Genomic DNA, 24,302 nt, shown 5'->3' with positions numbered 1-24,302 from the left:
AGAAGAGAGTTGGAAAAAAATTAAAGATGTTTTACTAATGCTACTAATAAGAATAGATAAAATAATACAAAATATACAAAACCAATCTTGAAAGTCTCAGCAACTGCAGAGCCGGCACCCAAAGTCCTGGATTAGACTCCACAGCCAACCAGAGCTGGATTCAGTCTGTCACTAGGCCTCAGTTCACAGGGACGACTAGCAAGGTCCTCTCCTAATGTCGGCCATAAGCAGAAGGGAAAAAGCAAAGGCAAAAGGCAAAAGGGACGAGATCCTCGTGATCTCCCACTTTTATATGAAGTATTCAGATGAATGGAATGTTATACACAGTTGGTCAGTTTCTTGGTCACTTGTTTCTCGTCGCCCCTCTCGCCAGATGTCCATCCATGCTTATCAATAAGTTTGCATTCCATTGCTAGGTTTTACCAAAACATGTGTCTGGTTCTCAGGAAAATGCAGTTAATATGAAGGCCTTAGTTGACAGGCAAAATTCACTGAAAGAGAAACTTGTTTTTAACAAAACCAGGACATCTACACAAATGTAAAGCATATGTTCATTGTAAACACACGCTTTGTGTTTAATATATAAACGCCCCCAGGTAACTTCCAGGTGTTAGCTGGGATATATGTTCTCTTGACTTTGCTGTCCCTATGAACCTGCCACAACAGGGCCTGGCACCACATACTTCAGCTTTGATTTGCAGGGAAAAGAAAAAAACAACATGCTGGGTTTTCAGAAAAAAACCAAGAAATTGTGAGCAGGTGACCTGAGTGTCCTCTAAAAATGAGGAGAGACTGAGAGCTGGGTCTGTTCAGCCTGGAGAAGAGAAGGCTGAGAGAGGATCTTATCAATGTTCATAGGTATCTCAAGGGTGGGTGTCAAGAGGATGGACCAGACTCCTTTCAGTGGTGCCCAATGATAGGATGAGGGGCAACGGGCACAGACTGAAGCACAGGACGTTCCATCTGAATATTCTAAGGGTGCCAGAGCACTGGAACAGGCTGCCCAGAGAGGTTGTGGAGACAAAAATAAAAAAGCACTGTTTCTGGCAACAGCACATACAGCTTTATAGAAGTCAAGTTTTCAATTGACATTAAAAAAAACCCTGTATCATATAAGGATTTGAATTTGAGAAAGCCTTCTCTGGAGACATTCATAACCCTCTTGGACACATTCCTGTGTGATGTGCTCTGGTGAACCTGCTTTAACAAGTGGATTGGACTAGATCACAGAATCACAGAATGTTAAGGATTGGAAGGGACCTTGAAAGATCATATAGTTCAATCCCCCCACTGGAGCAGGAACACCTAGATGAGGTTACACAGGAATGCATCCAGGCGGATTTCTAATGTCTCCCAAGAAGAAGACTTCACAACCTTCCTGGGCAGCCTGTTCCAGGCTCTGTCACCCTCACTGTAAAGAAGTTTCCTCTCATATTTAAGTGGAACCTCCTGTGTTGCAGTTTGTGCCCATTGCCCCTTGTCCTATCATTGGTTGTCACTGAGAAGAGCCTGGCTCCATCCTCATGACACTCACCCTTTATATATTTATAAACATTATGAGGTCGTCTTTCAGTCTCCTCCAAGCTAAAGAGCCCCAGCTCCCTCAGCTTTTCCTCATAAGGAAGATGCTCCGTTCCTTTAATCATCTTTGTTGCCCTGCGCTGGACTCTCTCCAGCAGTTCCCTGTCCTTCTGGAACTGAGGGGCCCAGAACTGGACACAATATTCCAGATCCGCAACCAGAACAAATATAATTCCTCCTTCGATATTGCCCCTGGTGTATTAGCCGCGGGACCACGCCGGAGCCCGCGTCCGCGGCCCCGTGCCCGTAGGCTGCGCACGCCGGCCGGGCCCGGAACGCTCGGCGCGGCGCCTCCTGCCTCCCACCCGACGCCATTAAACCGCGGACGGGCTCGGCGCTTGCGCCCTGCGGGTGACGGCGTTCGCGGTGCGAAGATGGCGGCGTTTTCGGGTACGTGGTGCTGGGGCAGCTGGGGGGTGTCGACTGTGCCGCCGGTAGCAAGGCACCGGCATCTCTTCCTGCCTCTATGCCTGGCGATGCCTTGTGGGGGTGGCAGTTCCCGGTGTCCCCGCGGCGGACGGGCCCAGATTCTGAGATTTACCACGTAGCAGGATTACGGTCGAGAGGCCTGTGGGGCTGTCATTGCTCTTGCCGGCCCCTAGGGCTTTCGGAGGCCTTCGGCAGTCGTTATCGAAATGGATTTGCAGGTTTTAGCGCATATGTGGTGTGTGAGCATCCGTCAAACGGAGCTGCATGAAAGTCTTAATGGTTCCTTAGGCCAACTGCTTTCTGATTGTGCTGTGTATTGCAGTGGGTAGCAAATGGATTTTATAGGAGCAGCTCTGGTCTGTGATATGGCTTGAAATGCAAGTCTTAACTAATCTAAAAGTTCACTGCTGAAGCATTCTAAGGAGGAAGCATCACTATTTGACCATCCCCCATGCACCTATGTGTGTGCACACATAGCCGATCAGTCAACATTCGGGTAAAATTTTAATGCATATAAGGTGTATGATTTGCTTATTGTAACTTATTTTTTTAAACATCTAATCATGAGGGAAAACGCTGAAGCTTCTTCCATTGAGCTACAGTTTAGATGCTAGACAGCGGGATTAATTTGGTTATAGTTGAGGAAAATGTCATAGTGTCATTGTTGAATTAAAACTTTGTACTTTATGTTGAATTAAACTATGTGAAATTGAAGTGTATTAAAAAAGGGAAAAATGTGGGGATTTATGTATAATTTGGAATCAATAGCTACTTTTCATGCTATGGAGAAAAGTTTTTTTGCTTATGTAGATTGTTTGATTTTCTAGGAGTACAGGCTAAAGCCTGAAAATATTAAAGCTTTCTGCAGTCATGTTAGAAATAAACATGTTTCTTTTAGCATTTGTGTTATAGCAAATGGAAGAATATTTTTTTGGCTGCATAAATCAATAATGTCAGCCTAGCCTTCTGTCTGTACGTGTGTACGGGATGTGTCAAACCCAGCATGTGCCAGTGTAAAGGCTAGCACGTAAAAGTTCTATTTAGGAAGGTGTATATTCATATCTAAAGAAATGGATTTATTAGACTAACCCTATGCACCTGAAAAATACAAACAGCAGCTAAATTGTTGTTTTGATGGTATAATGCTGTTGTTTGAGTTGGTTAACACTTGCTTTCCTCTTATTATGTGGCTTCACATTTAACTTGTGTCTGCAGTACAACTATCAGACCTTGGCGTGCGTTTACCAGAAGGGGCCTCTGAGGAAAAAAACCTTTCAGAGATGGATGTGATTACTCACTGTATGAAAATCAAAGCATTGTCTAGTTAATGTATCTGCTGTGAGTGTGTAAGGCATGATTTGGTGAAAAGAAACTTGGCTTTCTCAAATTTGAATCCTTATATGATGCAGGTTTTATTCTGTTATTTGAAAACTCTCAGCTGTAGAGAGAGTCAGGATATTTATGATTAACAAAGTCTTCCCTGTTGTTTGTGTAGGCATTGGCCTTCAATGTGCAAAGATAAGTGCCTTGCCCTTGAAATGGTACTCAGTTCCCAGTGTGTTTGATTTGCTGCTGTATCAGCACCTGCTCCTGTGCCTAGTATATGCCTGACTTACTCCAGTATAAGTGGGGACAGCTGTCAAAGCTCTATGTGGGAGAGGGAGAATGTTTCTTATTTATCATTTGAGTTCTGTGGAGAACGCTGCATGTGCTGTTGCCAAAACCAATGCTTTTTTATTCTTGTCTGTAGTTAGAAGTGTTGATACTTGAAAATCTTTTGGGCTGTATTGAGGTAAATAACACTGCTTGTTCCTTTTTTCTTGTGTTGCAGAAATGGGTGTTATGCCTGAGATAGCTCAAGCAGTGGAGGAGATGGACTGGCTGTAAGTAGGAATGCATTTGGGCCCGGCAAAAACTAGTTTGCCTTTCAGCAATATATGACATGCTTCTTAAAATACCTCTGCTGTCACATTAAAACAAAGTAGATATGTGTTTTCCTTTGACTGTCATTGCATCTCATGCACTTCTTTGTAGTGTGAATGACCAAAGCACGCAAACTGTGACTGCAATGGTAAACTTGGGCGAGCAAAGCATGACCACTTATACTCCAGTGTCATTTGTTTCATAAAAGCCTCTGTGCTTCTGGTTTTCTTTTGTGTTGTTTTTTTGTTTTGGTTTTTGTTGTTGTTGTTTTGGTTTGTGTGGTGTTTTTTGTTGGGTTTTTTTTTGTGTGTGTGTGTTGTGGGATTATTGGATGAAATACTGTCACATGATTGATGCTAGTTTAGTAAATGTTTTCCAGAGTGTAGTCTGAATTTGTGTCCTTCCAAGTTGATGTTTGTTTGTCAATCTTCTACAAAAGTTATTCTTCCTGGTTTTAGTTACTTGTTTGGCTAAAATATTTGACTTCAGAGCTTGTTTTTGATTGTCATTCAGAATGTTATCAGTATGGACAATCTTAGTGTATGTATTTCTTTTCTCATATGCATGGTATTGTTTAGCTGTGGCTGTCTGAAAATGCTGGTTACATTTAGCTATCTTTACTTTCTTTTCCAGTTTTAAATAGCCACTGTGCAAGTGGCTTTAAAAACGAAACTCATTTGAAGAAAGTGAAACAGGAAATAGATAATTGATCTGTTTCTTTTATAGTTTAGCATAGCAATGTGAGATGTAGCCCTGTTGTCAGAGTGCAGCTGAATCCACTAGTCACTTCCTGTCAAGGTACAGTTCTTGGTCCGCATTCTCCTTGCAAATGGAATCCTTTTCACTTCCTTAGCTGCAAATCAGGAAGAATAACATTTACCTGCTATTTCCCGTCTTGCAGATGACCGTGGTGTTTGTGGGTTCCTATATAAACAAAAATTGTTTCTTTTACTGGTATCATCAATTTGTGTTAATGTGTTCTTTCCTGTAGTCTGCCTACGGATATCCAAGCAGAATCCATCCCACTGATCCTGGGAGGTGGCGATGTACTTATGGTATGTGTGCGGGATAGCCCTAATCCTAGAAAGCTTGTGTCTTAATTCTTGTTTGTGTGTCAGTTCCCTTCTTTCCAGAAGGACCTGTAGTTAGACTAGGTCTCTTGTCTTTCTTCCATAGGAAAGTATATCTTTCAGCTAAAAACCTCTTTGACTTTCTGGTGTGCTTCCAGCTGTTGTTGCAGATGGGATTAATTCTTTCTAGGTTACTCTCCTTTTTGTCATAAACACCTGACATGGAACATGACTGATAGTGCCTAAACAAATGCTTCAGTATCAATACCCTTGAAGATACCAGATTAGCATGCCTGTTCATGCCATCTTTTGTAGATGTCAGTGTTTTTGATTTTGTAACCAAAGTAATGCTTCCTTTAATCTTCTGTGTCACCTCCAGAAATACAGATAGTTTTTCTGAGGGACTCTGGGAGCTTTTTGTTGTTGTTTTTTTGTTTTTGTGGTTTTTTTAAGTACTGTCAAAGTTTTCTGTGTTTGTATTTGCATCTAATTTGTGTGAAGCAATGGCATTATTCTCTAAGATTTTCTGTATTATGCAGAAGTAAAAGTAAACTTAGTTTATAGTTATTTAATAAGAACTGTAGAACAGGCCTTACAGTGTAAGTTGCAACCCTGATTAAACTCTTAAATTTTTCTTCCTACAGGCTGCTGAAACAGGGAGTGGAAAAACTGGTGTAAGTAATCCAACTTATATTAGCAGAAAGTAGAAGTTTTTAAGTGGTGAGAGTGTGTGTGTATGCTTGTGTGTACACGTATATACATAGAGAATATGTGTGTGTTGTGTATATATTTAAGCAGTATTATTAATAGTCTTTATAAACGTGCGCAGTCATGTTTTAAAGTGTCTCTGATGCTGAGTATTGCAACTGAAAACTAGGCTGACCTTGTATCTGGAAATATCCGTATAAATTGTGGAGTGAAAATAACTTTCCATTTTAGGCTTTTAGCATTCCAGTTATCCAGATTGTCTATGAAACGCTGAAGGACCAGATGGAAGGCAAGAAAGGGAAAGCAACTATTAAAACCGGTGGGGCAGGTAAGTTTTTGTATGTCACACTTCTCAAGCTTGGAACACTGTTAATTAATGTCAATTTCATCACCTCCCAAAGTAAACTTAACTTAACTTGCCATTAGATAAGTATTTTTTCCTTATTTTGGGATAGTGTAAATGAAATATCATCACCCCAGATTTTATAAAACACTATATATAAATTTAGTAGTGTAGTCATGGAAAGAACTGGGGTGCATTTGAACTCAATCTCTTTGTAATGATCAGGGCTGACTGATCCACACCATGCTCTTCAGTGTTCTTCTGAAAGCCATACTGGTTTAGTGCATTGCAAGATGTGGAGAGGTAGTAGCATCCATCTTAAAAAAAAAAAAAAAAGTTTAAAAAAAGTCTTTCAGTTGCAGGGGTAGATGAGACATCAGCTGTGACTCCGCACAGTTGGTTTGGGCTTCTTAGTGGAGCTTGAGCAGAAAGCTCTTCTAGGGTAAAACTTGTTTTTGTGTGGCTGGGGTAGCACTGGAGTGTGTCTTTCAATACTGCTGTGCTGAATAAAGCTATTGCATTCCTTTTGGCACCTAGGTAGGTTTGGAAGCTGAATAACAACATCTTAAGTTGCCGCACGTTTGAGCTAGTAAACATTGAACTGAGCAAGAAATGCACAGGGCCAGAATCCACTGAAAAAAAATCAATTGTAACCATGATAATATCGTCACAGTGTTTGAGGATCTATTATACATCCATTTGAATAAGCTTACAACTTGAAAGCTGGTAACCAGGTGCAGTCTTGAGGTTTAGGTAAATGACTGTAGCTGCACAAACACCACTTTGAAGATGTTACACAAGTTCTTATCTTTTAGCTTTGTTATAACTACCAATAAAATGGTGACATTACAGCCAACTTAAAAAAAAAATCTCCTTGAAATTAAGTTGTGTAAATACAGTCAGTAATCCTAACTGAAGTGGCATCTAATTGTATAAAAAAATCCATATATTGTGGAACTTCTGGATTTTACTGCAACGTGTTATTTGGCATATGAAAAATTAAGTCAAATTTTACATGCTATATGTGCATATATCTTACCTCTTCAGTAATGACATTTTAACTGATACCCTGAAAAATTCTTTAATGTAAACTTGTAACAGAAATAGGAAATACATTTCAAATTTATTGCTCTTATTGTAGCTTTGGATATTTTCTAGCTGAATTTGATTTTGATTATGTGAAACCTTGGCTTATTTTAAAAATGTCTTCATTGTTTTCAGTTGTATTTTTAAGTAACTTAATCTGTGCTCTACTTGATGGAATAATCCAAAATTTCATAGAATACCTTTGCTAATGCATCTATGCCCCTCCTTCAAGTTGCAGGCCTTCGTTTTGACCATGTATGAATTGCACTGGAACAAAGCTGGTTCTCCAGAAAATTAAGCCAAACACTATAGAGCAAATATGAATTTCTGATTTGAGTTTTCCAGGCTTATCATGTTGGTTTAATGCTTTTTCTGTTGCTTTCTTCCAAACCTAGTTCTCAATAAATGGCAAATGAACCCGTATGATAGAGGATCGGCTTTTGGTGAGTAGTCCTAATGCTACCTAAAATGTTTGCTTGATGAAAAAAATAATTAACTAGAAGAAAGTATGCATGAAAATTTCTTTTAAAAGCAGTTAGAGAGGGGTTTTCTTTAACTAAAGTTGCCTTGTCATTTTCAGCAATTGGATCGGATGGTTTGTGTTGTCAAAGCAGAGAGGTAAAAGAATGGCATGGATGCAGAGCAACTAGAGGCGTGACTAAAGGTAAATATAAAATTATGCATTTTAGAGACTTCTAGAAGTTTCAAGTGAAATGCCTGCTTCTCACCCATTGTTAATATAGATGGTTGCATTTAAAGCTTATTAAACATCTGAGCAAGTGTGCCATTACTCAATTTATTGCTAGCTGAAAACTTTGGAATGACAAATACCTTTGTTTTACTCTCCGTGTGTTGAATCGTCGCTAGTATTAATCAGAACACATTTTATTAAGGTGTTATTAATAGGAAATAGCTACTCACACAGTATTTCCAGTTGTTTCCTTGCACACTTCACACACATACATGCACAATTTTCATGGTTACATGATAGAAGCAAGAATTGAGAGGCAAATCACAGCTCCTTACTCAAAAGCAGAGTCACACTGATACCCCAGTGGTTCTAGATGGGTGTTCAGAAAGACCCTCAAATGGTCTCATTTCATCAGGTGTGCAGATAATCCTGTAATCTGCCTGTACATAGCAGCCAGTTGGATGTGGTACAAGTTACACAACCGGTTGTTGGCACTAGTGCATGCTGATGGTCGTGTACTGATTCAACAGAGCTTATCAGTTCTTGTGGATTCAATAGAACCACTGATCTCTCTAGCTTATCACTCACTTGGAGCCTCTCACACACGATCTCTCAGCATGTACTTTTTCTCTCTTTTGCCTGCTGTTCTTTGATAATTTGTTTCTTCCTTACATATATAGGTACCCACACAACCTTTTCACACTAACGCAAGAGGGGATTTTGTTACACTCTTCAGTTGGGGTGGAAATTAGATTTGCATGGTCGTGGAAGTAACCAAACTGAATCACCTTGGTGAAACTGAAATTTAGGTGTTAGTTTGGATCCTTTCTTTGTCTTTTAAAGGGAAATACTACTATGAAGTTTCCTGTCATGACCAAGGCTTGTGCAGAGTTGGTTGGTCGACTATGCAGGCTTCACTGGATTTGGGTGAGTTTCCTTCAAAAGAAGAATTCCATAGCCAGTTTTGTATTTGCATGGACTTGCTGGAATACTGTTGTAGTCTTGCAGAAAATGGGCCCCTTGGGAAGGATAGCAATATCAGGGAGTTTAAAACTTGTTGTACAAGTGTTGCTTTTCCTCTAAGAGGAAATCTACTTAGGTGATGGCAAAGATTCTTATCTCTTGGGACTTTATCCCTTTTATTTTGAATTTTTAATGAAGATGACTGGACACGAGTAAAAGCAATAAATGTACTGGTACAAAAATATAATTTAGGGTATATCAAAGCTAGAATTCTTTAGTTAGCACTGTGTATTATTTTTTTACATGGTACTGTTAGAGGTTTCAGTTGCTGATACAATGAGGAAGAAATGTAACTTGTCATCCAAAAGACAAAAAGCTGTGTTTTGTCTTGTCTTCAGGTACTGATAAGTTTGGCTTTGGCTTTGGTGGCACTGGTAAGAAATCTCACAACAAGCAATTTGACAGCTATGGTGAGGTAAGCTTGAATTGATTATTGGTAGAAATGTTACGAAAAGTTTTTGCATGTTGGTTCTGTGCTGTAACAATCAACTGTCTTGTAATAGTGCTAACTTTTAAGAGGAGGTCACTGAACAAAATTACTATGAGATATTGAAGGATTTTTGGATTTTAGAGCACGTTAACAGGCTTAACAAAAGCAATTGTCAGCTTGAGGCGTGTGATTGTGGCTAGACCGCAAATATATTGACTCCTGTTTAGAAGATAAACCTTTTCTGTGTGTTACAGCTTAGAGATGAACTCATCCCTCAGATTTATTTCTTGACTTACTTTCAGCGTTAGCTCAAACAGTGCCAGGCAGCCTGTATACCTTGGTGATTGTCTAAGTGAGAGCATCGTATCCTGTTTACTGGTAATTAAAGTAGAAGTAATCACACAACTCTCCAGTACATCAAAACACATACTTAAATGTTAATAAGATGTAATTAGTAATGCTTTATTTCATTGAATCACAGAATGTCAGGGATTGGAAGGGACCTCAAAAGATCATCTAGTCCAATCCCCCTGCTGGAGCAGGAACACCTAGACAAGGTTGCACAGGAAGGTGTCCAGGCGGGTTTTGAGTGTCTCCAGAGAAGGAGACTCCACAGCTTCCGTGGGCAGCCTGTTCCAGTGTTCTGGCCAGCCAGGCGAGGTGGTGGGGTTGTTTTTTACGTGAGAGAGCAACTACAGTGTATTGAGTACTGCCCGAGGTGGATGAGGAGAGAGAGTTGAGAGTCTGTGGGTGAGAATTAAGGTGCAGGCTGACAGGGGTGATACTGTTGTGGGTCTGTATTACAGGCCACTAGATTAGGATGAGGAATTTGATGAGGCCTTCTGCAGACAGCTGAGAGAAGCCTCACAATCATAGGCCATGGTTGTCATGGGGGATTTTAACTTCCCTGATGTTTGCTGGAAGGACTACTCAGCCAGCCAGCCACAGTCCAGGAGGTTCCTCCAGTGTTGTGATGATAACTTCCTGATGCAAATGGTGGAGAAGCCAACTAGGAGAGGTGCACTGCTGGATCTCATTCTCACTAACAAGGAGGGTCTGGTTGAAGCAGTAAAGGTTGAGGGCTGCCTTGGCTGCAGTGACCATGAGATGGTGGAGTTGAGGATCTTGTGTGGCAGGAACAGAATAGCAAGCAGAATTGCAACCCTGGACTTCAGTAGGGCCGACTCTGGCCTTTTCAAACAATTGCTGGGGGAAATCCCATGGGCAAGACTGCTTGAAGGTAAAGGGGCCCAAGATAGTTGGTTAATGTTCAGGGTCTACTTCTACCAGGTTCAAGATCAGAGCATTCTGACACATAAGATGTCAAGGAAGGGAGCCAGGAGACCTGTGTGGTTAAACAGGGGACTGCTGGGTAAGCTCAAGTGGAAGAGGAGAGTTTATAGATCATGGAAGGAGGCTGTCCTGAGGAGCCCTGTACCTCTGAGGCCCCAGAGGAAGTCAGGACAATGGAGGAGTTTGCCTTGGTTGATGAGGACTGGGTTAGGGAGCAACTAAGCAATCTGGACATATATAAATCCATGGGTCTGGATGGAATGCACCCGTGGGTGCTGAGGGAGCTGGCTGAGGTCATTGCTGGACCACTCTCCATCATCTTCGCTAAGTTGTGGGAAACGGGAGAGGTCCCTGAGGACTGCAGGAAAATAAATGTCACTCCAGTCTTCAAAAAGGGACAAGAAGGAGGATCGAGGTAATTATAGACAGGTCAGCCTCACCTCCATTCCTGGAAAGATGATGGAACAACTTATCCTTGGTGCCATCTCAAGGCATATAAAAGATAAGACAGTCATTAGCGGCAGTCAGCATGGCTTCACTAAGGAGAAGTTGTGCTTGACCAACCTCATAGCCTTTTATGAGGACATAACGAGGTGGAGAGATGACAGCAAAGCAGTGAATGTGGTCTGTCTTGATTTCGGTAAAGCATTTGACACATTCTCCCACAGCATCCTCACTGCTAAACTGAGGAAGTGTGGACTGGGTGATCGGGTAGTGAGCTGGACTGTGAACTGGCTGAAGGAAAGAAGCCAGAGAGTTGTGGTCAATGGAGCAGAGTCAAGTTGGAAGCCTGTATCTAGTGGAGTGCCTCAGGGGTCAGTACTGGGGCCTGTATTATTCAGTATATTCATCAACGATTTAGGTGAGGGAATAGAGTGCACTGTCAGCAAGTTTACTGATGACACCAAACTGGGAGGAGTGGCTGACACGTCAGAAGGCTGTGCTGCCATCCAGCGAGACCTGGACAGGCTGGAGAGTTAGGCAGGGAAAAATGTAATGAAATAGAACAAGGGAAAGTGTAGAGTATTGCATCTGGGCAGGAACAACCCCAGGTTCCAGTATAAGTTGGAGAATGACCTGTTGGAGAGCAATGTAAGGGAAAGGGACCTGAGGGTCCTGATGGACAGTAGGGTGACCATGAGCCAGCACTGTGCCCTTGTGGCCAGGAAGGCCAATGGCATCCTGGGTTGTATTAGAAGGGGGTTTGTTAGTAGGTTGAGAGAGATTCTCCTCCCCCTCTACTCTGCCCTGGTGAGACTGCATCTGGAATATTGTGTCCAGTTCTGGGCCCCTTGGTTCAAGAAGGACAGGGAACTGCTGGAGAGAGTCCAGCACAGGGTAACAAAGATGATTAAGGGAGTGGAGCATCTCCCTTATGAGGAAAGGCTGAAGGAGCTGGGTCTCTTTAGCTTGGAGGAGACTGAGGGGTGACTTAATTCATGTTTACAAATATGTAAAGGGTGAGTGTCAGGAGGATGGAGCCAGGCTCTTCTCAGTGACAACCAATGATAGGACAAGGAGCAGTGAGTACAAACTGGAACACAGGAGTTTCCACTTAAATATGAGAAGAAACAACTTCTGGCTGTTGAGTTGGGTTTACCATTGAAACTGTTACTTTAACGTACACTTCTGAAAGTGTCTACTGGGAATACCTCTGCTGGTTTTTGTGTAGTATGCCAGTCAGGAGTTCAGATGTTTAAGTATTATTTATATAAATATGAATAATACAGCAGAAACTCAAATGTGTTTGTGATATTAATGAACACTCAGTGCCACATAACTCGCAACTTTTATGACTGTTGATTTTTTTCTTATAGTAGTGAATTCTGAGCTGTTGAATTAGATGCACTTTATAATATACAGATTTTCTTGAATACTTTTACAATCAACCGATTTCAGCATATTCGAATGAAGTACTGAAGTATGCATAACATGCATATAGTACCTCCTTCAAAAGTTAGTCTTTTGGTATAGTCTAAATGTAGTTTTCTGTTACCATCTTTGGTGCTCTAAGCTTAGATTACATTGGCTAATAAATACATGATTAATGCACTTTTCCGTAATGCAGAGTACTTCCAGCTAAATGACTTAAATTTATCATTGTCCAAGTGTTTGACTTTAAAGTAAATTTAAAGCAGCAATAAATGCTTAAATATCAAAGATAAATTGGGCAGTTCACTGAAGATTTCTAATCAGATTAAAATATGCATGATATTTACAGCAGTATTATTGGAATAAATTGAACTTGCTTCTATCAAAATAACAGCATTTAGTAGGGAGAAGTGGTAAAACTGTAAAAGTTGACAGAACATTACTTTTCTCAGTTCACTGAACACTTAAATCTCTCAGCTTCACAAATTTCTTTTTGTTACAGGAATTCACTATGCATGATACAATTGGGTGTTATCTAGACATAGATAAAGGACAAATAAAATTTTCCAAAAATGGTAAGTTTTACTCACATTCTTTTTTGGAATTTTATTGGGATGTTTGTATTGGGGGAGGGGCAGGGAGAAGGATGGACACACGTGGCAAGTCTCACTGAACTAATGCTGCTTTCAGGGAAGGACCTTGGCCTTGCATTTGAAATCCCACCACACATAAGGAACCAGGCGCTTTTTGCAGCTTGTGTACTGAAGGTAACTTGGGAGTATCACAGATGTGTAAAATCATGAAAATTGTTCTAGCTTTGGTAACTAATACTTACGTATAAAACTTGCACAGTGACCCACAGTTACTGTGGTTGTGCTTGCACACTCTCTGTTTCCTTTGATCTCCCAGTATTTCGCTACTGGAGTGGCCACCACAGTCTGTTAGCTTTGACTAGTACTGTTCAAGTTAAATATTGAATATTTCAGTTCAAATTTATATACTTAAACTTGAATATAAGAGTAGAATAGCATGGATAAGTAATTCCTAGTACCAGTGCTGTCTTGCTTTTCTTGAACTTAGATACACTATGATTCAAGGGATATAAGCAAATAACTTGAAAGTGCCAAAATTCCCTCTTTGTTTATTCTCAGTGTTACAGTAGTGTAGTAGTTTGTGTCTTTCTGGAGTTAGTCTCTCTGGGAAGATCTCTTACTGAGTGAAGGTTTTAGCAAAACATTTTGGTGGTCAGAGAAGTGTACAAGTCCAAAGAGTTTCCATGTATCTGTAAATGTGGGAAAGTTTTGATGTAGAAGAAGAGTTTTAAGAGCTGGAATCATGCACAAAATGTCAGGCAGTTTTAAATTACTTGGGGAAGAGGAGCATGTAAGATGGGAGAAAACAGCACCTTCTCCTTTGTCTAGCTGGCTTCTCATAGGGAAATAAATTATGGAATTGTTTCTCATTTTACGTGGTCTCTTTGTTGCAACTTTGTTGAAATCTAGAATGCTGAATTGAAATTTAATTTTGGTGAAGAAGATTTCAAGTTTCCACCAAAAGATGGCTATATTGGTCTTTGCAAGGCTCCTGATGGTAACGTTGTGAAATCACAACACTCAGGTAGGTTAGATTTTTAAACCTCTCTCAGTTCTATATTCAGATTGTGTTATAGAGCATTTTTGATAACTTTAACTGCTTAATTCCTGCTGTACTCAAGGTCATACAATTATTTTACTGGTAGCAACATTAGTGCTTTTTTAAAGTATTCCAAATATTCTTAATCTTAGACTGGAAATAGTCTAATATTTTGAAATTAGAATTGCATCAGATAAAAAGAAAAGCTCAGCTAAGTTACTCAACAGTATCATCTTAAAAATAAGTGTGTGTGTTTAAGGTCTGCACTGTAATTAATTATACTGCATAGCCAATATACCAATATTCACTTGTAATCTCTGAATATTAAGATGGAAGTATTCATAGTTGAATGAGGGATAATATTGCCTTTTAATGGAGCATTTAGAATCATGAGGTTTTTAGATTATTAGTAAACAGTCCAAGTTTGTTTCTAGTAAAAAACTCTAGGATAGGAATGTATCTTGTCTTAATGATGCTTTTTTTTATTTTTCAATTTAGGAAATGCCCAAGTGGTTCAAACACAGAACCTTCCAAATGCTCCAAAAGCATTGATTGTAGAACCATCAAGAGAGCTGGCGGAACAAACTTTGAACAATGTGAAGCAGTTCAAAAAATATGTCGATAATCCCAAATTAAGGTAGCAGTACATCTGTTATAAGTGTATTTGTGGTATTGTCTGTGGACATAACTTTGCAAGGGATGAGCGGTGTTCCACTTCATAGCTAAGTGGACTTTAATCTGCAGTGGTTCTGAGAATAGCCTCAGTAATATCTGCTACCAACCAACCTTCTGACTTTTCAGCTACAGTTAGACCAGTTAGGGGTTTTTTGGTGTGTTTTATTTATGGACTGCATCTCTCTGCTATGACAAATCTTTTTTTTTTTTTTTTTCCCTGGAGATTATCTAAGGTGTATGATACTTAATGTTTTTAATCAAGAAAAGCACATCTTCTGCTTACTGCCTTACTTTTCTGACCATCTTCTTGTCCCACCTCCTCCCCCTACCCTAGTTTTGTTTGTTTTTCATCTCCAACAAATAGTTATGTACAAAGTCTGCTCTGTTTACATTAGTGTGCTCACAGGACAGATGTTACAGTGATTAGCATGGGGATGCAATTCTGAAAAGTGAATTGTCTACGAACTGCTTTGCTGTAAAGATTTTTCTCTTTTGACTGTGCTTACAAATCTTAAATGTCTCCATATTCTAAACTACAATCAATTTACGAGAGTGCTTTTACTGGAATTGCAGGGGAGTAGCAGTGGGGAGAGGCAAGCTATGATGCAAGATTCTCCTAGTTTACTGTTATTTGCATTTTTGGCTTTCAAGAACACAGGTTGATTAACTTATGTTTGAGATTTTTTTTTTTTAGGGAACAGATTCTTTTTTAGATTAAATTGGTTAAGGTGTTAATGTTTTTAGTACAATTTCAATAAAGTAATCAAATTCAAATACAGTTTGGTAACAAAACTTTCACTTGAATAATACATGGTACACTACATGTAACTTTTATTCTTAAAGTTACTGTTCAGAGCTGTTAATCAACTACTAATAAAACAGTCTTCAGTCGGATGTTCAATGTATCTTCTGAATATAATAAACTAGCAAAACTTAAAATATGTTGATGTAATTTTAGGGAACTGCTGATTATTGGTGGGGTTGCTGCAAGAGATCAGCTCTCTATACTGGAACAAGGAGTAAGTTGTATTTTTGTTCATATGATTTGAGTTCTGAGTAACATGCTGTGGCTAGAGGTGCTAACAGTGCTTCTCGTAACTCCTGTAAGCTTGATAAAAAGAAATTATGCAGTTGATAGCAAGCTCATCTTGCACTGGTCTAGCATTTGTTGCTTTACATCCATGACAACTGTCAATTGACTAAGCTTATAGTGCTTAGTCAAATTCTGTTAGCCCATTTTATCCCCATTTGAAAATGAATCTGTTTGGCTTCAGATAACAAAGTTTCACAGACTGGAAGGCAGAGGTGGGCAGAAGGGAACAGCGTCACAACACTCCCCAAAATAAGGGAAGACTTCCTACCTAAAGCAGATTCTGCTGATAAAATGGTCATAGAACTGAAATGCAGGTTGCCCAGGGAGGTTGTGGGATCTTTCTCTTTGAAGATACTGAAGATTTTCTTGGGCAGCTGCCTAAAGCAACTTGGAAATTGTCCTTGATTTGCATATGATGGTGGGAGTGGAGACCAGATGACCTCAGAAGAACCCTCTAATGCAAATTACTGTAGATTTCTGTGAAGTTATAATTAATAGGAAATAGGGCATCATACTGATAATTGTCTCAGTCTTAAATTCATATAAAGATGGTAATGCCTCTAGTTAGTTATGGGACCAGTTCATACCCTTATGTATTTCATAGGTGGATATCGTCGTTGGAACTCCTGGAAGACTGGATGACCTGGTCTCAACGGGAAAGCTTAATTTATCTCAAGTTAGATTCCTGGTTCTGGATGAAGCTGTATGTAGAGAACTAAGTGATACTTAAGTTCTGTTCTTAAACGCAATATGACATTTCCTAAAAGAGTCAGTGAAGCATCATTGTTCTATAGCATTTGGTACTTCAGTGGAGCAATTAGCTACCTATAGGCTATTCCAGATTAATTTTCTTTTTGTTTGTAGCTATAGTAACCTATGGGGTTTTTTTTCCCTCTTAGCTGTTCTGGTAAAGCTGTTTGAATTTTTTCTGATAGAGAAATCAGGCTGTATTCACAAGGTAGTGAAGTCTCTCCCTGTCACTGTACAGGGAGCCTGAAAAAACAAAGGCAAGAGAAGCATTTTTGATTTCTCAGCAGGTCTTGAAGCTAATGAATGTTGTAGTCAATATTCTGTGAAGTGAGTGCCCATCTCTCTGATCTGTTATACTACAACTGAATATTCACAAAGACGAAATGCCTTGGGGTATTATTTAGGAGAAGCTACTGAGACAGATGTTCAATTTCTTGTGAAGCACAGCAGCTGTACTTGTAAATACTCCCAAGTTTTTACTTTTTCTTTTAACTCCGTAGTAATAATATCCCAGTCAGGCATTGATCTGTCCAGCTAATTAAAAAAGAGAACTTCTGAGATTACAAGTCTATTGCTTATTTAACTCGTGTGTGTTTAGACTGAGAAATGAGAAATAAGAATTGCAGCTTTATTTCTTTTATTCCCATGTAGGATGGCCTTCTCCTCCAAGGTTATTCAGATTTCATAAACAGGATCCACAGTCAAATTCCTCAGATAACTTCAGATGGAAAGAGACTTCAGGTATAAAATTTGTTTGTGGTTTTGGGTTTGGGATTTGTGTGTGTGGTGTGCACTGCTTTCAGTTGTTGACTATTACACAGTGTAGAGCATGCTTATTTGAAGTAGAATTTGTTACACCTCTTGTCCAAAACTAATACTTTCATTGCGTTCGGTGATTGCCTGTGCATATGTATTTTATAGGATCCTATATCCTGAAGCCCAGTATTCGGCAGTATTTGAGTTATTTAGATACAAACATATCTGAAAAATAAGTGACTACATATGTTATAATTTCTCATGCTCTAATACTCTCGATTCATCAGCTCTCAATAATGCTGATTTCTTTCTCTTAAATGTTTTTTTTTTAATTTTTTGTAAGAGAATAGTTATTTATTTTGTATTTTGACTCATCATCTGGATGATTCCTGTGATGAGGAAAGCCAGTCAGGGTGTCCTTCTGTTGTGCTACATTATGCTGTTAAACTACATAACATTGTTCTAGTTCTGTGCCAACAGTTTTTGGTGGGAGAATCTGATCTTCAATGGTATCTATGGGACTTTTTTCAGGTGATTGTGTGTTCTGCAACACTACATTCTTTTGATGTGAAAAAACTGTCTGAAAAGATCATGCATTTTCCCACCTGGGTTGATTTGAAAGGAGAAGATTCTGTCCCTGAAACTGTACACCATGTAGTTGTGCCTGTAAATCCAAAAACTGACAAACTCTGGGAAAGACTTGGCAAGAATCATATCAGAGTAAGTGGTCTGCAGGAGAAAATTCGGATTATTTGTCCACTTTTACTTCTTTAACCTTCAGAATTGGGGTTTAATGTTGCAGGATCTTTGCCAACTATTGAAACAGCTTAGTGTATGTGAATTTATGTTTTTTTTTCCCCATGGTAGTTAGCGTCATGATATTGGTAATGTCATAACACCACTTCTGAACGGCTCAGTCTTACAAACGTGATTGAGGAAGATCTTGACAGAGCAACATTCTGATTTGTAGTAGAGAACAGTGGCACTGTGCTGCTTTTTCACAGCTAATGGTCTGTGGCCTAACTGTAATTAGTGCGTGTCTTTTCTGATTGTTTGGGAAGAAGTAAACCTTCCAACATAGATCATTCTCTGAAGTAGTTTTGTCTCTAACCTGTGTGAGATGAGCAATTAAAACTTCAATTACATTTGAGACCCAAGTTTAAATTCTACATTAACCTGACACCTATTCATGTGAGATGGTGGTGGTGGTTGTTGAAGTTGTTAATTTTCAAGTTCTGAATTATCTGGGACTGTAACTAATTCACAGCACCTCTTACACAGTTGCAATCAATATATTTTTTTAACCCCTCTTTATTTCTGGAACATCCTTTCGTTTGGTCTGTTGAAGCCTCTTCATGAAGCCTTGGCATTAATTTAGTTCTCTTGGGTTTTAGGTTTATATCTGATTCAGCCTAGCATAGGGAAAATAATAAGAAACAACTGTTGTATGATTTAGCTGTGTTTATAGTACATTGTTTTCAGTTTAGTGTTTGTTTGTTTGGTGTTTTTTGGTTGGTTGGCTTTTTTATTCATCACTTTGTTTACAGTTGATTTCTATCCAGTGTCTACATAAAATTATTTTATTGACTTCTATTATGAACAAGTTTTGTGCTTATAATCAAGACATTAGCTAAAGGTAGATTAGCTAGTTTGATGGGAGAACAGAATGATAAGATTACTTTTAAACTTTCAGTTTCTTGCTATTTTTAATTTAATAGAGTGAAGTATTTCCTTTGTGAATTATGGACTAATAATGACTTGGAGGATTTATTTGTTTGTTTGTTTTTTCTAGACTGATGAAGTACATGCAAAAGACAACACACGACCTGGTGCTAACACTCCAGGTAATTGGCAACACTAGTTAAGTAATAGCGTGTGAAATAATCCTGTAAATGTTATGAAGTAAAGCTAAATTATAGTAGATATCAGCCTTGAGTCATGTTCCTCCAAAATTTTCTTAGTTGTGAAGAGAAATGTGTTTCTGTAATTATCAGAGAGAGAAAAAGACTTGAATATGTATTTTGTAGGTATATAAACAATGTGTTTGGTGTGTATGAGTAACCTGAAACTCTTGAGTAGTTTTGTTCTTTCTGTATTATATTACCTTGGAGCAGGTGTGCATGGTGAGGAAAAAACTGAAGGTGTAACTCACTTGCTCTGCAAATGAAAGTCTAACTGTCTTCTAAAAGGCTAGAGGAAAACTTGAAATGTATGCTGTTCAAAGTCTCTTCATATTGTTAAACAATTTAAGTGAAATAATGTCTTTACTTTTACTTAGAAATGTGGTCTGAAGCTATTAAAATTCTAAAAGGAGAGTACACCGTTCGGGCAATCAAAGAACACAAGATGGACCAAGCCATTATTTTCTGCAGGACTAAAATAGATTGTGATAATATGGAGCAGTACTTCATCCAACAGGGCGGAGGTAATATTTTTCTGAAAAACATTATTCTGCTCACTTTTCTGTTTATTTCAAAGCCAAAATTGTATGACAGAGGTCACTGATGTTTGGACACCACACAAATAAAATTGTGCTTAAGTTTTTTGACACACTGACTAGGCATAGAAGTCAGGGTTATGGTAGGAAGGAGTTGCAGGGGTGTCTTTTGTGGGAGGGAGTAATGAAATGCCCTGTACCTGTTCCAGACAGCTCTGAAATGGCTGGGAATAACCCATTGTGCACCAAAACTTAAACCAGTGAGAGGAGCCTGTGGTGTCTCTGCTGAAATGTGTATAAGAAAAAGTGATAGTTGCTGGGGACAGGAGACACACGAAGAAATGTGTACGAAAGTGCATACATGAGGAGACATGGAAGGAGAAATGTGAGAGAGAACAGAGGAGGATGCTGAAAGGGGACATGTGAGGAGAAAGGTCAAGACACACATGTAGAAAAAGCAGAAAAGTTTAGGAAAGAGTGAGGAGACGTGCCTGCACACACTTCTGGGGAGAAGGAAGGACAAGTGTTTGTTTAATTTTGTCTTGTTTTCCTCAGTGCCTCCATTGCTAACAGGTTTATGTTAATTGGTAATAAATTAAGTGAAATTCCCCTGAGATTAGTTTTGCCCATACTTTTTTTTTCTGGTTCTTTATGGTATTGTGTCATAAATTATATATGATGTTATTAATGCATAGCAACTCTTTCAGGCCCTGACAGGAAGGGACATCAGTTCTCATGTGTCTGTCTGCATGGTGACAGAAAACCTCAAGAAAGAAAGCAAAACCTGGAAAGATTTAAGGTGATGCAGCACATTCTTGAAGGCTTTTCCCTTACTTCCTGATATTTGAAATCATGTTAATTTGTGTTGCTAGTTCTTCGTTTAAATTAAACTGTGTTTGAATGCTCTATGACTCACTTCCTAAAATTCTGTGAGGCACGATTTCTGTAGGTGGAACTCTATACTGTCAATATGACCTTTGAGTTTTCATTGACAGGATAGGTGGACTTACTTATAAATTAAACCTAAATTTAAGCTCAGTGACAGATTACATTGTATTTTAAAGTCTTTGGTTTCTGAACATTAAAAAAAAAAGTTATTTAAATATTACACAGTTTGCTTTTGATTAAGCCATTCATCAGTTTATATTTGCTTCATGCTGTTGAGGAAGGAAATAGGGATATAAATTGACCAATGAGTTCATGCTCAAAAAACACAATTCCACTGTGGAAAGGCTTTATTTGAAGTGTTGCTAAATGTACAGAGGCACTTCCAGGTGATGTAAATGCAAAAGACTACTGTTTCATTGCCTGGGATTTTGTTTGGTTTGTTTAGCACAAAACTTAGTAACAACTTTGTTTTTGTAGAGAGGCGATGTCCGTTTCTTGATCTGCACAGATGTTGCTGCTAGAGGAATTGATATTCATGGTGTTCCATATGGTAAGACTTAATTTTTAAACTAAGCTGTTGAATTGCATACAGTTTCACTATATCTGCAGTCCTGTCAACTATTTAAAACAGGTATATGACTTACAGCTTCATTTTAAAAAGTCGTAGATGTTAAAGACTTGAACTGCAACTTTGTTCACCATACCTTCTGAAATACATCATGATGTTTTACATTGCTGGGGATTCTTCATTTTTTTTTCTGCTTTTGTCAAAATGTAATCATGGAAGAAGCAGTTTTATAGTGGAAGCCTTAAGTGCAGGTATTGTGGCTAATCATACCTATTACTGCTGTAGTAGAACATAAAGTTTGTATATGGGCCAAGGAGAAGGATTGCAGCAATCAAAATCATATTTATTTTAGGTGTCTGGTCTGTGACCTTAGCTCGTATATTTTTTAAAAAATCTTGTATTCTCTATGGATTGTATCTTACACAGTTATCAATGTCACACTCCCTGATGAAAAACAGAACTATGTTCATCGAATTGGGAGAGTCGGCAGAGCTGAGAGGTATGTGCATACTCAGAGTAGTCACCATGTTTTCTTGATATTTTGTTGTTGTTTAATAAGTTGGCAACAGTTATTAAGTACATTTTTTCTCTCTCCCTTCTCCCCTAATTTTTCAGGATGGGTTTGGCAATCTCTCTTGTGGCAAAAGAGAAGGAAAAGGTAATTAGGCTCCAAAGCAAAATTGAACAGACGTTATTTACTGAGGTTCTGTCTGCAGCTGATGTCTGACTTTAATATCCTGCATTGGAAAACTGCTTGTTCGTTCTTGCTTAATTGAAAAGGAATTTAAATAAATATCTGAATTCTTTTTCATGCTATAATTAATCAAAATGAAGGTACTAAACCATCTCACAAAGTTTAGAAGTTGTTTTCCTTTATTTCTAGGTTTGGTATCATGTATGCAGTAGTCGTGGAAAAGGGTGTTATAATACTAGACTGAAGGAAGAAGGAGGTTGTACCATATGGTACAATGAGATGCAGGTAAATGTTTTGCTTAACCAGAATGTTCTAATTTCCTAAAAGACTATGGGATATAGTTCATGTTCTATCTGTGTTGCTGAAGTACAAAGCTAATTTTGGTGTCTTTATAACCTTTTCTCATTTATTCTTCAAATGGAATCAAACTTTGCAAGTTATGGAAAAAATAAGTTATTTCTTTAATTATAAAAGCTTATTTTAATATTCTTAGTGAATTCTATTGGAGTCTTACTTTCAGCTTCTTGAAAGTCATCCTGATGAAATGCTGTTAAGAGTTACAAGTTGTTAGTTTATGCATTTTTGTTTAAATGGTTTCTTACAAAACTCTTAAGTAACTTAAAATGGTTATTGCTCTAACTTGGAAATAGTGTGTTGCTTAAGTACCGACTATGAATACTTCTTAAATTCACAGTGCTTTGCTGCTTTCTACATTAAAGAAGGGTAAATGAAATATCTGTGCTAAAATAAGCATGAACTATGAGCTCTTTATTATAAAATACACTCACATAATCAGGGTAGTATGTTAAATGTTTCTAGGTAATGTAAAAACATTGTCGGAAATAAACTTGTGTAGTCCATTTGAGCAAAAAATGTTTGTCTTTGGTGTCTGTGACAAAGTTGTTTTCTGCGTATAGTTCCTGTTGAAACTACTTGAATGTCATTGTTCAGAAGTCTTCGGTTATAAGAGTACCTCAAGGCTTTTTTTTTTCAGTTGCTGGGGGAGATTGAAGAACACCTAAACTGCACTATTGCCCAAGTTGAACCAGATATAAAAGTACCAGTAGATGATTTTGATGGTAAAGTTACATATGGCCAGAAAAGAGCTCTGGGTGGTAAGTAACGCACTACTCTTGAATTACTGTGCAATGCTCAGTTTCCTGATTGTCTGCTGCGTAACTACAGAATGATCAACCAAAAAACCCTGCTAGTTCTTTGCTGTCTTCTGCATTTGTTACATGCAGCCTATGGGTTGCAAGTGGTCAAAGTGTGTGTATGCCTGTGTTTCTGTTTTCTTCTTTTTTTTTTTTTTTTTTTAACAAGTTAACAAAGTTCCTTTAACTTTCTGAATGACTGTCACTGAGCTTTATCAGTTCTGCTGAAAAATGGCCTTGAACACATCATTTAGATTGGGTCTGTTTTGGCAGGTGGACTGTATAAAGGCCATGTGGATATTCTGGCACCTACAGTACAAGAGTTGGCTGCCCTTGAAAAGGAGGCTCAGACGTCTTTCTTACATCTTGGCTATCTTCCTAACCAGCTGTTCAGAACATTCTGATTGTGCCACACTTGAGACAAGCTTGAGTTAATAAATGCTCTGCCCTGCAAATCCAAAAATCCCATACCATCTCTGAGTAGCAGTAGTTAGAAAAGAATTAAGATTAAATATACTTCTTGCATGATGAACAGTGTGTTCAGCATTGTTAACTCTGTGTTAGCTGTTGTCTTAATAAATAAAAAGGTCAAAAGATGAAATGGTTGAGTTTTTTTTTCTATCATTTTGCCTTGCCTTGAGGATTAATTTGCAGGATCACTCTTTGCATTGTTGAAAATACAAGTATAGTTAAGCAAATCTGGAAGGAGAGTTTAATTTTATGCAGAATACATGTAAAATTTACTTAACTAGCTGTGTACTGTAATTTTTCATACTGGGCATTTTAAAGATGCATCCACATTTGCACAGCTGTTTAAGATATTGAAGAAAAAAAAACCCACTTCCTGAAGTATGTATTTGAAGCTATTGGTTATCATAAAACCTTCAATCTAGGCTGATAACTGCATTTTGGCTCTATGCTACTTGGCTTCTCAAAGGTCATGTGTCTTAAATTTCTAGAATAATTCTACAATACTCCAAGTTCAGAGGGAATTAACACACTTGTGTTGAAGCTTTTTCATGCAGCAGTGTAAGTTGAAGTACTTAATGCCTTTTGTGCTGTTTTCAGGCAGGTTGAATTTATTCAGATGAAGTTACTGTGGTCTGATTCGGTTTGGGTTTTTAGCTTCCTTTTTTCTCTACTGACTTGTCTAATGATATTTAAAAACTTCAGTGACTTTGCCCGCAAATTGTCATCTAACTATCA

At 38.5% G+C, this 24,302-nt stretch overlaps 1 protein-coding gene across 1 annotated transcript; it reads left to right on the top strand.

Annotated features, from left to right (window-relative positions):
- Positions 1-1,914: 1,914 nt before the first annotated feature.
- On the top strand, positions 1,915-23,817 carry DDX1 (DEAD-box helicase 1). Its single transcript, XM_080342541.1, has 26 exons — positions 1,915-1,971; positions 3,842-3,893; positions 4,925-4,988; positions 5,648-5,677; positions 5,943-6,039; positions 7,536-7,583; positions 7,721-7,804; positions 8,675-8,758; positions 9,193-9,269; positions 12,952-13,024; positions 13,140-13,216; positions 13,952-14,066; positions 14,580-14,718; positions 15,715-15,775; positions 16,454-16,552; positions 17,251-17,340; positions 17,887-18,075; positions 19,148-19,199; positions 19,634-19,780; positions 20,500-20,591; positions 21,158-21,230; positions 21,675-21,747; positions 21,864-21,906; positions 22,132-22,227; positions 22,937-23,057; positions 23,370-23,817. The coding sequence occupies exons 1-26, from the start codon at positions 1,956-1,958 to the stop codon at positions 23,498-23,500; spliced, it is 2,223 nt and encodes a 740-aa protein (XP_080198667.1). The 5' UTR covers positions 1,915-1,955; the 3' UTR covers positions 23,501-23,817.
- The last annotated feature ends 485 nt before the right edge of the window (positions 23,818-24,302 follow it).

This window comes from Nesoenas mayeri, assembly GCF_963082525.1.
Source record: "Nesoenas mayeri genome assembly, chromosome: 3".
NCBI classification, from domain to species: domain Eukaryota; kingdom Metazoa; phylum Chordata; class Aves; order Columbiformes; family Columbidae; genus Nesoenas; species Nesoenas mayeri.
Note: the sequence above shows the minus strand (reverse complement) of the source record. Positions and strands in the feature narration are given on the sequence as shown.